Below are 12,421 nucleotides of genomic sequence, written 5' to 3'. Positions count from 1 at the left end.
TGAAAGAGAAATAGTGATGATTAGCACTTTGTGGGTCATATCACACAAGGTATGCAATCAAAAAGCCATTATGCAGAATAAAATAAATGATATGCAAAGAGTCACATAAATTACCCCACGAGGATAGGTGCACATGGTTTGTCCCAGTGAATGAGTTTCATGTTAAAAAAAACAAATAAGATCATTTAATCCCTCTGGTTTTTGTGGTAAATGGCTTATTATTACATACAGAGATGCCCCTCTTTTTTTTACCTGGAAATCGGGTCTAGTATACAAAACTATGCCAAAACCCAGCACATTTTATCCAGTAATGGAGTGCAAATTCATTAATTTCAAGAATTTAGTGGGTAGTGGATAAGTGGAGAAGCCTCACTGCAGAAGTGGTAGAGATGAATACAGTGTGGGAATTTAGTAATGAATGTGATCTGGGATATGTTTGCTTGCACCTCCATAATAAACCTCAATGATGGCTTAGGGTCCTTTTTTTACATGCACTTAATCTATCAAATAAATGGATGCGGACGCATGAGGGTAAAAGAATCCCATGGAAATATACCTAATGCAAATGTAGGGGACACATACAGCGGGGGGGGGGTACTTACATGCATTGCTTCAAGATGGTTTTGGGGTGGAAACATTTGTAAATCAGGAAAATGAGGATCGGCAGGCTGACCGCAGCAATCACTGTAAGAAACGCACACAGGCCGGTTATTGGTGTTCTGGCAGCACCGGGGTCGGTATTGGATGAGAACGGCTGGAAAGGCTCACTTACCTATGGCGTACCACGGGAACGCTGTTCTGGACTCCTGCTGGTTTCCAGAGGGAAGCGGCATCACTGGCCGAGCCTGTCCGGTTCCTGGAGATAAAACGGGGGTGGCAGAGTTTAAATGTTACTTATTTGATTTCAGGATAGCACTTCCCCATTCACATGATCATCCGGTGCAAAAATCCTAAACACGTTATGGAACCGATCACTACAGTTATTCACAATATGAGAATGATGAGAACCTACCTATGAAGTTTAGGAGTAAGAACGCAAATAATCCAAGCAGTAGTTTTGGACGTCTCATCTTGCGACTTGCTTCGTCAAATCCGTATAGAATCTGATGGCAGATAAATAGCTTTTGGACAATTTCTGCTGCTTTAGGGTCATGTATTCTGATGCTATAGAGCCTCGGAGTTCTATGATGTCATACTGTGTTCTAGTTATGCAAATCCCTGTCTTGGCTGGTGGAAACAAGGAATGGCTTTTGGGCATAGTTTAACCAAATATAACCAATATATATCTTATTGGGTTTGTTATATTGATGATGTAATTTTGATTTGGGTTGGGACACATAATGAATTTAATCAGGTTATGGTTTATTTCAATAACAACAACAATAGCGATTTGAAGCTCACATCAGTGATCAATGACCTGGAACTTGTGTTTCTCAATTTAAAAATGATCAATTAAGAAAATGTTGTCATTAAAATATCAGGGAGACAGATATCATCCTACTCCCCTCGGTCAATACCTCCGTTTGGGGAGGAATACAGCAGCTCCACTGTTCTTCGAAAAGCTAAGGTTATTAAAGAACAGTTTCGAGTTAAGGGCTAATCACACAAATGGTTAAAATGTAATGTAATAAGAGAGCATAAATGGGCAATCATTTAATTATTGTCAATTATTAATGTAATTATCTGATGGCAGATTTTTTAGGAATTCTTATTAGAGTTGGCATAAATAAAAATTGATGTATTATGTAATTCTAGGAGAATTTTTTTGTCTGATCTTTCTAATACAATTAATTAATAAAAATGTAAACGTATTTGATGATTTAGGTGTGTTATAATTGCATTATATATAAATGGATTTATTTATGTTATTGATTAATGGTTTTATATTTTCCGTTAATAGTTCATGGGTAATTTATAAATTAGAGCATGAGGTCCGATCTCAAAAACATGAAGACATATGATTCGTGCTGGTGGTACAGACTGCCCTTTCATTTTAACTCTTTAGTTTAAGTGGGTTACACTAATGATATAGTTTTTATCCCCAGCATATGTTTTTACTATTTATTGTGAAAAAAAACCATAATAAAAGTTACATGTTACATTTATTTTAGTGTTGTTGGTGTATGTATTGGGATTTATTTCCCTCTAGTCTAAGTAGCGTATAGAACTGGTTTAGTTGCATTATTCAGTCTTTTTACTGAATTGATATGCTTAAGGATCCTCCTCCTGAATGGGCGAATAGTCTCCCCGATATATTAAATGCTACGTGTGTAGGTAATAAAATTAGAAATGTGTTGCTACAATTCAGGAACTGTTTCATCCAGAAAACCTCTTTAGTAACAATACCAGAAAAACTCTTCGTGGACATAATATATTTACAAGCTTTACATTAGGAAGTACTGTATGTGGTTCCCATGACCGTGTACTAAGTAGTCCCTCAAATTTTATTATGTCTTGTGGTGATGGAGGCATGATGAGATACTATCAGACCCCAAAAGGCCCAATAAATCTAATTAGGCCAGGTTTTTTGGTCTTATGTTAGAAATTGAATCTGATCTTTCAGTATTGGGCACCCTGTTGAATGCTTTAAGCATTCAACAGGGTGCCCAACACTGAATCTTGTTCGAAGTAGGTCAGCTTTCTTGAAATCTGCGCAGTTCCTCCTTTGCGCTGACATACTGACTAACTGGAACGTTCCGCCGGAGGGAGATAGGATGATAGCTACACCAATTTAATGACTATTTGTCTTAGTGGATTTGTAGCGGAGAGAAGTGTTGACAGTATTCACGGATCCACATTTGATTACAAGCTGAAAAAAATATGACATTGTCAGGATCAATACTGATGCGGATAAATGGGGTTAGAAGGCAGGTGGGGGCAGTAGGGGACTAAAGTGGTTGATGAGGGCAGGTGGGCAACAGAGGTGGCTCAAAAGGTAGTTGGAGGGTCAGGGTGCAGCTGAGGGTAAGGGGCCACAGGTCAAAGGAGGGTTAGCGTCAATGGGGGTGGTTGAATTGGGCAGATGTGGGTCTGAAGCAGTCAAAGGGGCATTTGAAGGGTCAGACTACAGATGATGGGCTGAAGATGACTGGTGCTAAGGGAGGCTGTAGAGGGCTGTTGGTGTGAGGGAACATATCAGGAGAAGAGGAAAGTTAAGATTGAAGGAACGATTGGGGTCTGAAGTGGCTAATGAAAGCAGTTGAGGGAGAGGAAAAAGATGAGGGTTGAAGTGGCAGTGGGAGGCAGAGGTAGCTGAAAGGTGTGGTTGGGGTGGGAGGTCAGATTGGACAGTGAGGTGGCTGAAGAGGGCATTTAGGAGGTTGAAGGGGCAGATGGAGATGACTCCATCTTACACACCCATGCTATCACACACACATACATAAATGAGGGTTGAGAGCACACGCCTGACAGGTTGAATTAATGTATATATTTTATACATTTTTACATTTGTAGATACGACATTTACAATATACGTATGATGTACAAAAGCTGTGCATTTATACATCTGTACACGCTCATATGATCCACAATCTGTTATTAAATGTGTTCCTTTTTGTTAATATACAAAATCTATGCATCTATACAGCTCTAACTTCCCCGGTTCAGTTCCAGTTTTAATCCACTTCTAAACCACAAACACAGTTTTGACACATTAACATGATCACTATGTTATAACATCATATAATGTGTTAATATTCTCTCTCATATAGGTACAGATGTAATGTCAGCTGTCCTTTTGTGATCTGAAGCAGCCAGATGTACCGATTTGACATTGAACTGTAAGCATGGCAGCTTCCGCATTTATAACTTGAATTCCTGGGCTCACAGTGCTTCATTTCAGTGGGAAGTGCATCGTCTAGTTCCAGTTTGCTGAGAGTTCCCCAGCAGTCTCTGAGATGAGAGCATGTTCTAGAGCTTGGTGATTTATGGACTCTGACGAAGAGGTCTGTCACACAGCTTCATTTCATCCCGGAATCAGAGGCAGGAGGATTCCCAGGCAGACTCCCACTGCTTAGCTTTGATGTTTCTATGGAAAGGAAAAGATAGATTTTGTGCTTAGTTTATTTCATTTTAGCTGTTTAACATCAGAAGAGCTGAATCCACATTCAGTTTTACTATATCACGCTTCCAGTTGTACACCAAATGACAAACCCTCGTTCCATATTACTATATTATTGCGTGTCCAAAAATATTTACCAACACTACTTTGCGATGCCTTTTCAATCCAGCGAAGACTTTACTCACTATAAATTCATGCTTCGCACATGCAACTCTCTCTCGCCAAACAACTATTCTTTTTCAATTTCATACTCCCTTCTCTGTCCCTCCATACCCACACCACAAACCTCTCTCACAGCCCAAGATCTTGCTATCATCTGGAACTGTATCATCTGGAACTGTACTAACAGCCTTCAAGCATGCGCTAATCACACCCATTCTAAAAAATCTTTCCTCAGATCCCATCTGTCTGACTAACTACCGCCCTATCTCTCTGCTTCCTTTTACCTCTAAGTTGCTTGAACAGATTGTGTACAATCGCCTTACTAACTTCCTCTCCTCTAATGCCCTCCTTGACCCCCTACAGTCTGGTTTCAAACCCTTCACTCTACTGAAACAGCTCTAACAAAAGTCTCCAATGACTTGCTCTCTGCCAAAGCAAAAGGTCACTACTCTATTCTAATACTATTGGATCTCTCCGCTTTTGATACTGTTGATCACCACCTTCTTCTTGACTCGCTTGCTTCTACAGGCATTCGAAATGCAGCTCTCTCCTGGATCCCCTCATATCTGTCTAACCGTTCCTTCTCTGGCAAGACATCACCACCCTTTCCACTTTCAGTTGGCGTCCCACAAGGCTCTGTCCTTGGCCCTCTGCTGTTCTCTCTTTATGCTTCATCTCTTGGCAAACTAATGAACTCATTTGTCCTCCAGTATCATCTATATGCAGGTGATACCCAAATCTACCTGTTTTTTCCTGATATCTCTCCATCTCTCATGTCCTGTATTACCAATTGCTTGTCTGCTTTTTCTTCATGGATGTCACAACGCTACCTGAAACGTAATCTTTCTAAAACTGAACTCATTATCTTCCCTCCTTCCATCTCCACTCCACTACCCGAATTCTCTATCACCATTAACAACACGACTATATCTCCTACTAACCAGGCCCGATGCCTTGGGGTCATCCTTGACTCTAACCTCTCCTTCATCCCTCACCAGATGCTGCCACTTGCACCTATAAAACATCTTTCACATCCGCCCATTCCTCATCCACAAAAACTCTGATTCATTCATTATTTCCCGTCTTGACTACTGCAACACTCTTCTGGTTGGCATTCCAATGCCACTCCTCTTCTGCTTCCCCACTCTGTGAAACCCTTCACTGGCTCCCTATTACCTTTAGAATTAAATTTAAAATCCTGGTACTAACATATAGGGCCATCCATAACACTGCTCCTCCATACATTTCTGCTCTCATAAGCAAATACTCTCCTACTGGATCCTTAAGTTCTTCCCATGGGCTAAGGCTCTCCTCCTCACTTAGCTTCCTTTTCTCGTCTACAAGATTTCACTCAAGCTGCTCCATATCTTTGGAAATCTACTTCCAACGAACCTTCAGCATTCACCCTCCCTCCCAACATTCAAGAACCCACTTCTTCAGAGAAGCCGCACCATCTTAGCTGCTAGAACTTCCTTGTTATTGATACAACCACCACACTACCTCTCACCCTTTCTCTGTGCCTTACGTTTGTCACCCCATTCCCTCAAGATTGTAAGCTTGCAAGCAGGGCTCTCTTCACCTAATCTATCGGTTTGTCTTAGTCTGTCAATTCTCGTCTTGTCATACCCCTTGAATATATGTATTGTATTAAGCACTGCGTAAATTGTTGGCGCTATATAAATAAAATATAATAATAATGTTTCAGATGTTTTTGGAAGCCAGCAATAGTTGGAGTACCGCATACTGCCAAGTCCTGGTGTAGCCATTACCATAGTGAACGATTTTCGACCTTGGAAGTTTTGTCTACCAGTGAGCAACCAGACTTTTTCAGCATACCTTACAAATTTTATTCATGAAAGCTTTAGCCAACCTTTTTCTTTCTTTTCCAGGTTTTCTTCTGCAGCTGTCTTGTCAGCTCTGAAGAAAATTCTTGCACTGCTCAATGAGAAATACAGGAATTCAAACTCCTAAAAAGTGTGGGAAAACAAAACAATTAGTTTTGGGTCTCATGAACTGTCGAAAGCAGCAGCATACTTCACACATAACAGAACTAAAGTTCGCTACATACAGCAGTCAAGAAGAAATCTCATACCAGTTAAACTGTGTCCCTAATATTTCTTGTCACGCTACCTGGAGCGCTCCCGATTCTGGAGAAGTGGCTTTGTGAGGAGGTGGGGGTAACCACACATAGCGGCAGAGATGTATTTACATTGGACACTGCCCTAGAACCGACCGCAACCGCCCCCTCCACAACCAAGGCCCTCACTGTGCATCTTACAGTGCAGTACCTGGGTATTGTGTACTACATTGTTAAAGAGATCCCCATTGTTACCACTTGATTAAGAAGAGAGACACAAGGGTCTAATCTTTTAAAAGGTTTTACACTGATGGGACGTCAAACCCCCTGGACCCGCCACTCTAGGGCTAGTTGAGCTAGAATACGTTGCTACATAGGGGCATTGTTACACCTATCCCTGGAGCAGCAAAAGTTGAAAGCACCAAGGAACCGCTTGAGAGCTGAACTCCCAAAACAGAAGGGCTTTCCTGCCATATCGGTATCAGCTCAACATCAATCTGTGATCTTACTAACAAAAAACACCCACAATATACCTGAAGGTAGATTTCCAGCCTTTTCTGTGTTAAGTTCATCGTCTGCAGTAGCTTCTCATCCTGATTGCTAGACTGGACACTTTGCTGCTTGGAAACAACTCTTTTCTCCTTTAAATACTTTTCTCTTACGGACTGGAACCAGTGCAGAGAGTCAAACTCTTGGTACTGATCCAAAAGCTTTAAGATGTATGCAACACCTATAGTAAAAGTCAGATGTGTCCATGATTAGACGAGGGGGCACAAAATACAGCTTTTATAGAATAAGAATAATAAAGTGTGAACAGAGCGTACCCATTGCGAACCCATCATCAGTAAATGCAGCCCCCAGCTTATTCTTCTTATTCAGCTTTTCCTTACAACTTATGGAGTGTTCAACAAAGTTCAGAGTCTAAAACAGACAAAATAAACCAAGTAGAGTTTTAGGATGAAGACAATCTCTCAAAAAATAGTAAAAAATTAAGATTATAGCAGATATATAGTGCGGTGTTATGCAAATTGTGTTTGAAGTCACAAATGTACGCTCTGGTTATTTTACTGAATCAGCCCAAATTAAGACTACTTGAAAACCTCTTTATATCAAAATGTGTGCACCGCAGAGCCGGCCAGGTGGGTCCATGACACTGCTAGGACAGATTCAGGGAGATGGAGATGTGTTCCTGCACCTCTTTCTCTCTACAAATCCATCTGCATTATTCTGGCCTCGTTTTCAGAGATTCATAAGAATTGATGAAATCTGCAAATTTTGTTAAAATTTGCAATTGGTATGAATCTGAATGCACAATGCAAAGCCCATTTAATCGTGCCCTGCCCAACACAAAAAAGTCACAAAATATGCACAACCAATCACTTCTTAAGCATTATCTGAAAACCGTAAGGCATTGTCTCCAATGAAAGATTAGAAACGTTATAAAGGAGCTGTGAAGACTAATCCCGAGGCCCATCTAATACAGGGGTGTGCAAAGGCCAGAACAAACTTACCAACGGTGGGACAATGCTGTAGAAGTTCCGAAGGTGGATGTTCTTTGCGCTGCGGAACTCAGGGGCAAACACATCCACCAGCATTTTGAAGTATTCTGTGCCTTCTGCAGAATTTCGTGTTAGGTCACTGAGAACGAAATCCAGCTGTCTGGATACAGATATGGAATACGGTCAAATGGAAGTTGCAATATATATTCAAAAAGACATTATACAATACATTTCCTTTTGCAAGTTATAGGCTGCCTTTAAGTGGTAACTGATTACAGTCCATAGAGTAACCCTGAACTAATACGGTGTCTGATACAGTTACAGATGTCACCTTGCAGCCTTTTGTGTTTCTTCAGACAGATTCTCTTCTTTGACCAGCTCTTCAAAATTCACTATGTCTTCCAGATCTGGAACAAATCTGTAAAAGTGAAGATAGGACCAGTCTTTAATATTACAAATTCACTTCACAAACAGCTATCTTAGGATGCGCAGTTATTTTGTTAATGGTTGCTGGTTTGGGGCAGACTGGTGACTTGTCACACACATGCCTTATAACTTGTCACAGTCACACCTTTCTGCATTCCACACTCAATACATTCAAGACCAGAGGTGATCCCACGATTGATAGAAATTTTTGGAATAGCTGCTAATTCTGCTAAAGGCTAATGCGGTTACAGAAATGAATAATATGGAATTAAATCAAAGTATCTAATATCTATAATAACTAGGTCACTGTAGGAATTGTTGGCCCCTCTGGCCAGCACGTAAGGTGAAGGTCCAATCAGAGTGCAGAAGGCCGCCACTTGTGTGTCGTGGCATTTAGGGGCAGGAGGCTCTCACTACATATCATGTGCAGCGGGCCGATACATACAGCACACAAAACACACGACTATTTTACATCCTCAAACCCAGGTCTCCCCCAACCCATGCACACACAGCGTGAGCGATCAGCCTCCTGCACTTCAACTCACCCACACCGTACACTGTATGAATAAGAGGGATGGAGCACAGAAAGTTGCTTATTCTTGTGTATGTTGGGGGTGGATTGGTTTTCACTGACAAGTAATGCAGTGTAAACTGCTGTATAAATTAGCAGCCTTTGGCACTCTTACCCGTCCCCTTAAGAAAAAAATAATGCTTTTTTTGTCTTGCGTACCTGATTGCGTTGCTGCAACAATGTAGTCCACCAGACCTGATCATCCTGACATAGCCCATGGCATTTCCTGAGAAGCAAATACAGCAACTTAAATGATAGCGCTATGAAAACACTGGCACATTTACAAATATTAAACCAATGACATCAATGACAGGTGTTCGAGACTCACAGCGTCTCCTTCAAGTGCCCAAAAGATAGATATGAAGAAATCCAAGTCCCGCGCTCCAAGGTAAGCTATTCAATTATAAATATTATTTGTATAAAGTGCCAGTGAATCAGAAGAAAAGGTTAATCGAATAACGCTTTAAGCTTAGTTAAGCGTGAAATGCGTTAAGCGATTAAACCTTTCCTTCTGATCCACTGGCCCTTTATACAAATAATAACATTTATCATTGAACAACTTACCTTGGCGTGCGGGACTTGGATTTCTTCATATGTATCATAACTCCACTCACTTTCACATCTTAAGTCATTTCATCAATGATCCACTCATCCCAACCATGCTCCACTATTTAAGTTAAACCCGTCCCAACAACAACAAAAAAAAGTATTCTTTAAGGGTTCGGAGACCATGCATTTGTGCATCTTGGTTGTAGATCTAGAAACAATGTAATGGAATTTCTGTTAACACAATCATCTCATTAACTTGAAAGAAGGCTTGGCCTAATTACTTGCCTATCTGACTAATTAGCTGCCGGAACTGATCAAGGTAACTCTGACCATCAGGAGTGAGGCCCAGCTTGCGAATTCCACGGTTGAATTTTTCTGCTCTTTCAAAAGGATACTGGGGGAAAAAAATACAACACACAAAGCTTTAGTCTGATTAGGTGATAATAAAACTAGGGAGCTTGTAACAAGATACAGTACTGTTTAATAGGAAACATTATATTTAAGATGGCCGGATTTTTTTTTTTATAATTTGTACTTTTTATCAAAAAGGAATATATTGAAGCAGATGGCATCAGGGAAATAATGAGTTTGACCATAACATGCGGTTTAATTTGGAGTGTGATGCTGGCCGATTTTCTTTTTAGTCAAAAACAGAAAGTTTGACTTCATAGCATATACCTTCATTTCCAGAGACATAACTAAAAACCACATGTCCCACAGTGCCACCTTTGCCCCAAGCAGCTTATCAGTGTCATCCTAACCTCATACAGCCTGCTTGTGCCATCACTGCCCCCAAACAGCTGGTGCCTTTCTTGTCGTCCTCCCCCCTGCTACAACATGCACTCTGGCACACGTACTGTATGTAAACACACTTACACCTTACTCATACTCACTAACATACTTATTCTAAACACACACACACCCTCTCAAACATTTACACATTCTAGATTTTTGTAAGTCAAATTATTATGCTATATACTAGTTATGTCTTGTCTTGTAATGTGCTATGGAATATGGCCCTAAATAAACCAATAACAATTCATGCTTGTACATACAAACACTTTCACATTCTTGCTTACATCCACATTAATGCCCACATACATACCTTCTCCTGCAGATCTGACATTTTATTATTTGATTTAAAGACATCAGTCATATAAAAACAATAAATTAAATGACATTTAATAATAATAATAATAATAATAACTATTTCTGGTTATATTGGGAATGGTGTTTCTAATGCTGCATTTTGTTTACATAAGTTTCTAATTCATCAAGGCACGTGAAACGGCCCAATTAGAGTGCTTGTGTGGAACAGGAATGAATTCGCTATGTGCCCCTGAACTAGATAACTCTGGGAAGTCATTTCTAGGAACACTTTCAATAAGGAACAAAAGTAGGCCCTAGCAACAGCAGAACTGGAAAGTGAACAATAATGTTCAAGAGGCTACCATCCATTTACCTTTTGATCATTTTGGTCCTTAACTTCTCTGAAGTAGCGAATATCCTTGATCAACCTGGATTTGATATGCTCATCATACATGAATTGGCTAAAAATATAAAACTTCTTCCTTAGAAACTGGTATGTGAAATTCACCTGGGGAGGGGACAAAAGTAATGCAAACACATTGGTCAGTAACATACAAGGACCAGTACAATATTTTTACATTTATAATCAATCTCCTTAGAATTAAAACTGGTGGCAGAACCGAGACTATGCACAGCGAGTACTGATGGGTAGAAAAAGTTACTATAACAAAAATTCCTGATTTCAGAATCTTTGATTTTGATTCATTTTTATTTATACTTTTTTTGTTGTTAATCAGTAAATGCAGTTTATTGTGTATGGTTGTAGCATGTTTTTTCAGCCTTTCAATCAGAATAGATTTTTTAGAGTATTAAAAGGATCCTGATTGCAGAAATGCAAAGTCTAATTTAGCAAAGAAACAAGGAATGCTAATTACAGTGGTACTCATGATTCCCGTGCCATGTGTTCGGATGGAATTGGCAATGTGTCTGATGTTGATAGTGTTCAAGTGCTTGTTATTGCTTGTCCTTTCGACGAATATCTGTAGAGAAAGAAATAAGGCAGCGTCAAATTGAGCCTTCCAGAAGGACATCTGGAGCACTGTCAATTTTCTAAAAAAGGGACTTACCTGGTTATTGAGATTGTATAGGTAACGGGACACAAATACATGGATATTCCTCATAATTTCCAGAACATCTAAACCCTGAAACAACAAGCATATGATTACAGCATACAGCATCAAAGTGGTTTGGAATTTAAGAATTTTAGAAGTGCAGGTCAACAATATGACAAAGGTGGCAGATAAGTGGAACAGCCTCCCAGCAGAAGGGGCAAATACAGAAAGGGAATTTACAGATACATGGGATAGGAGTTTAAGACAAGACCAAAGAATGGATGAAATGAAAGAAGCTAGCATCAAATCAAACATTGGGCACACATGTGCTGGATGGTATGATCTCTCTGTAACAGCGAGAGTACCTGTTCCAAGGTCTGACTCGGTAGATGAGGTTCAGTCATCGTTAAGCCATAGCGCTGAGTTGCCAGGTTTCGCATCTCGCTGTAGGTGGCCCAATCATGGAGAGCCACTGTTGTCAGATTGTAAAAGGTTTTATCCAGATAATGGGTCACATAGGCTATAAAACAAAAGCACAGAGACATTTATTATCTCAACTAAAACATGACCAAACATCATGAAGGTCACAAACAATCATTGGGACCATCCAAATAGATTTTAATTAGTACACTTTTCTACATGGTATATTGCACTGTCCTGTCTGGTTGTTGCTGTAAACTGCAGTCAAAGATAATTGGCATCGGTGGCTCTATACAGCCTGTATATGTATGGTTGCATTAATATTTTTAATGTATATGCTAACATATGTCCTTCATGCTGCCATATAATAAGTAGAGCAGTCTACAGACACAATCAGGATATAAGTAGAATACGGTCCTGGCTGACAGACAAACCTTACTAAGGTGGAGTACCTTCCTATGGAGACTAGCTTTTTATATGAAAAACGGCTGTATTGTTCATTTTTTCATTCTTTAA

The 12,421-nt window shown here is 40.0% G+C and overlaps 1 protein-coding gene across 2 annotated transcripts in view; it reads right to left on the bottom strand.

Annotated features, from left to right (window-relative positions):
- Positions 1–3,407: 3,407 nt before the first annotated feature.
- Positions 3,408–12,421, bottom strand: part of WASHC4 (WASH complex subunit 4) — a 31,303-nt gene continuing 22,289 nt past the window's right edge. The window contains exons 22-33 of one of the 2 annotated variants that reach the window (XM_053462562.1): positions 11,851–12,005; positions 11,501–11,575; positions 11,309–11,413; positions 10,807–10,941; positions 9,630–9,738; positions 8,955–9,021; positions 8,130–8,216; positions 7,811–7,958; positions 7,124–7,220; positions 6,833–7,029; positions 6,093–6,189; positions 3,408–4,027 (exon numbers count right to left, since the gene is read on the bottom strand). In XM_053462562.1, coding sequence (XP_053318537.1) covers positions 3,960–4,027; positions 6,093–6,189; positions 6,833–7,029; positions 7,124–7,220; positions 7,811–7,958; positions 8,130–8,216; positions 8,955–9,021; positions 9,630–9,738; positions 10,807–10,941; positions 11,309–11,413; positions 11,501–11,575; positions 11,851–12,005 — 1,340 coding nt within the window. In that variant the 3' untranslated portion in view covers positions 3,408–3,959. Of the gene's footprint in view, positions 4,028–6,092; positions 6,190–6,832; positions 7,030–7,123; positions 7,221–7,810; positions 7,959–8,129; positions 8,217–8,954; positions 9,022–9,629; positions 9,739–10,806; positions 10,942–11,308; positions 11,576–11,850; positions 12,006–12,421 lie in introns of both variants that reach the window. The other variant, XM_053462561.1, reaches the window with a different exon arrangement.

Source organism: Spea bombifrons, chromosome 4 (genome assembly GCF_027358695.1).
Source record: "Spea bombifrons isolate aSpeBom1 chromosome 4, aSpeBom1.2.pri, whole genome shotgun sequence".
In the NCBI taxonomy this organism is placed as follows: Eukaryota; Metazoa; Chordata; class Amphibia; order Anura; family Pelobatidae; genus Spea; species Spea bombifrons.
Note: the sequence above shows the minus strand (reverse complement) of the source record. Positions and strands in the feature narration are given on the sequence as shown.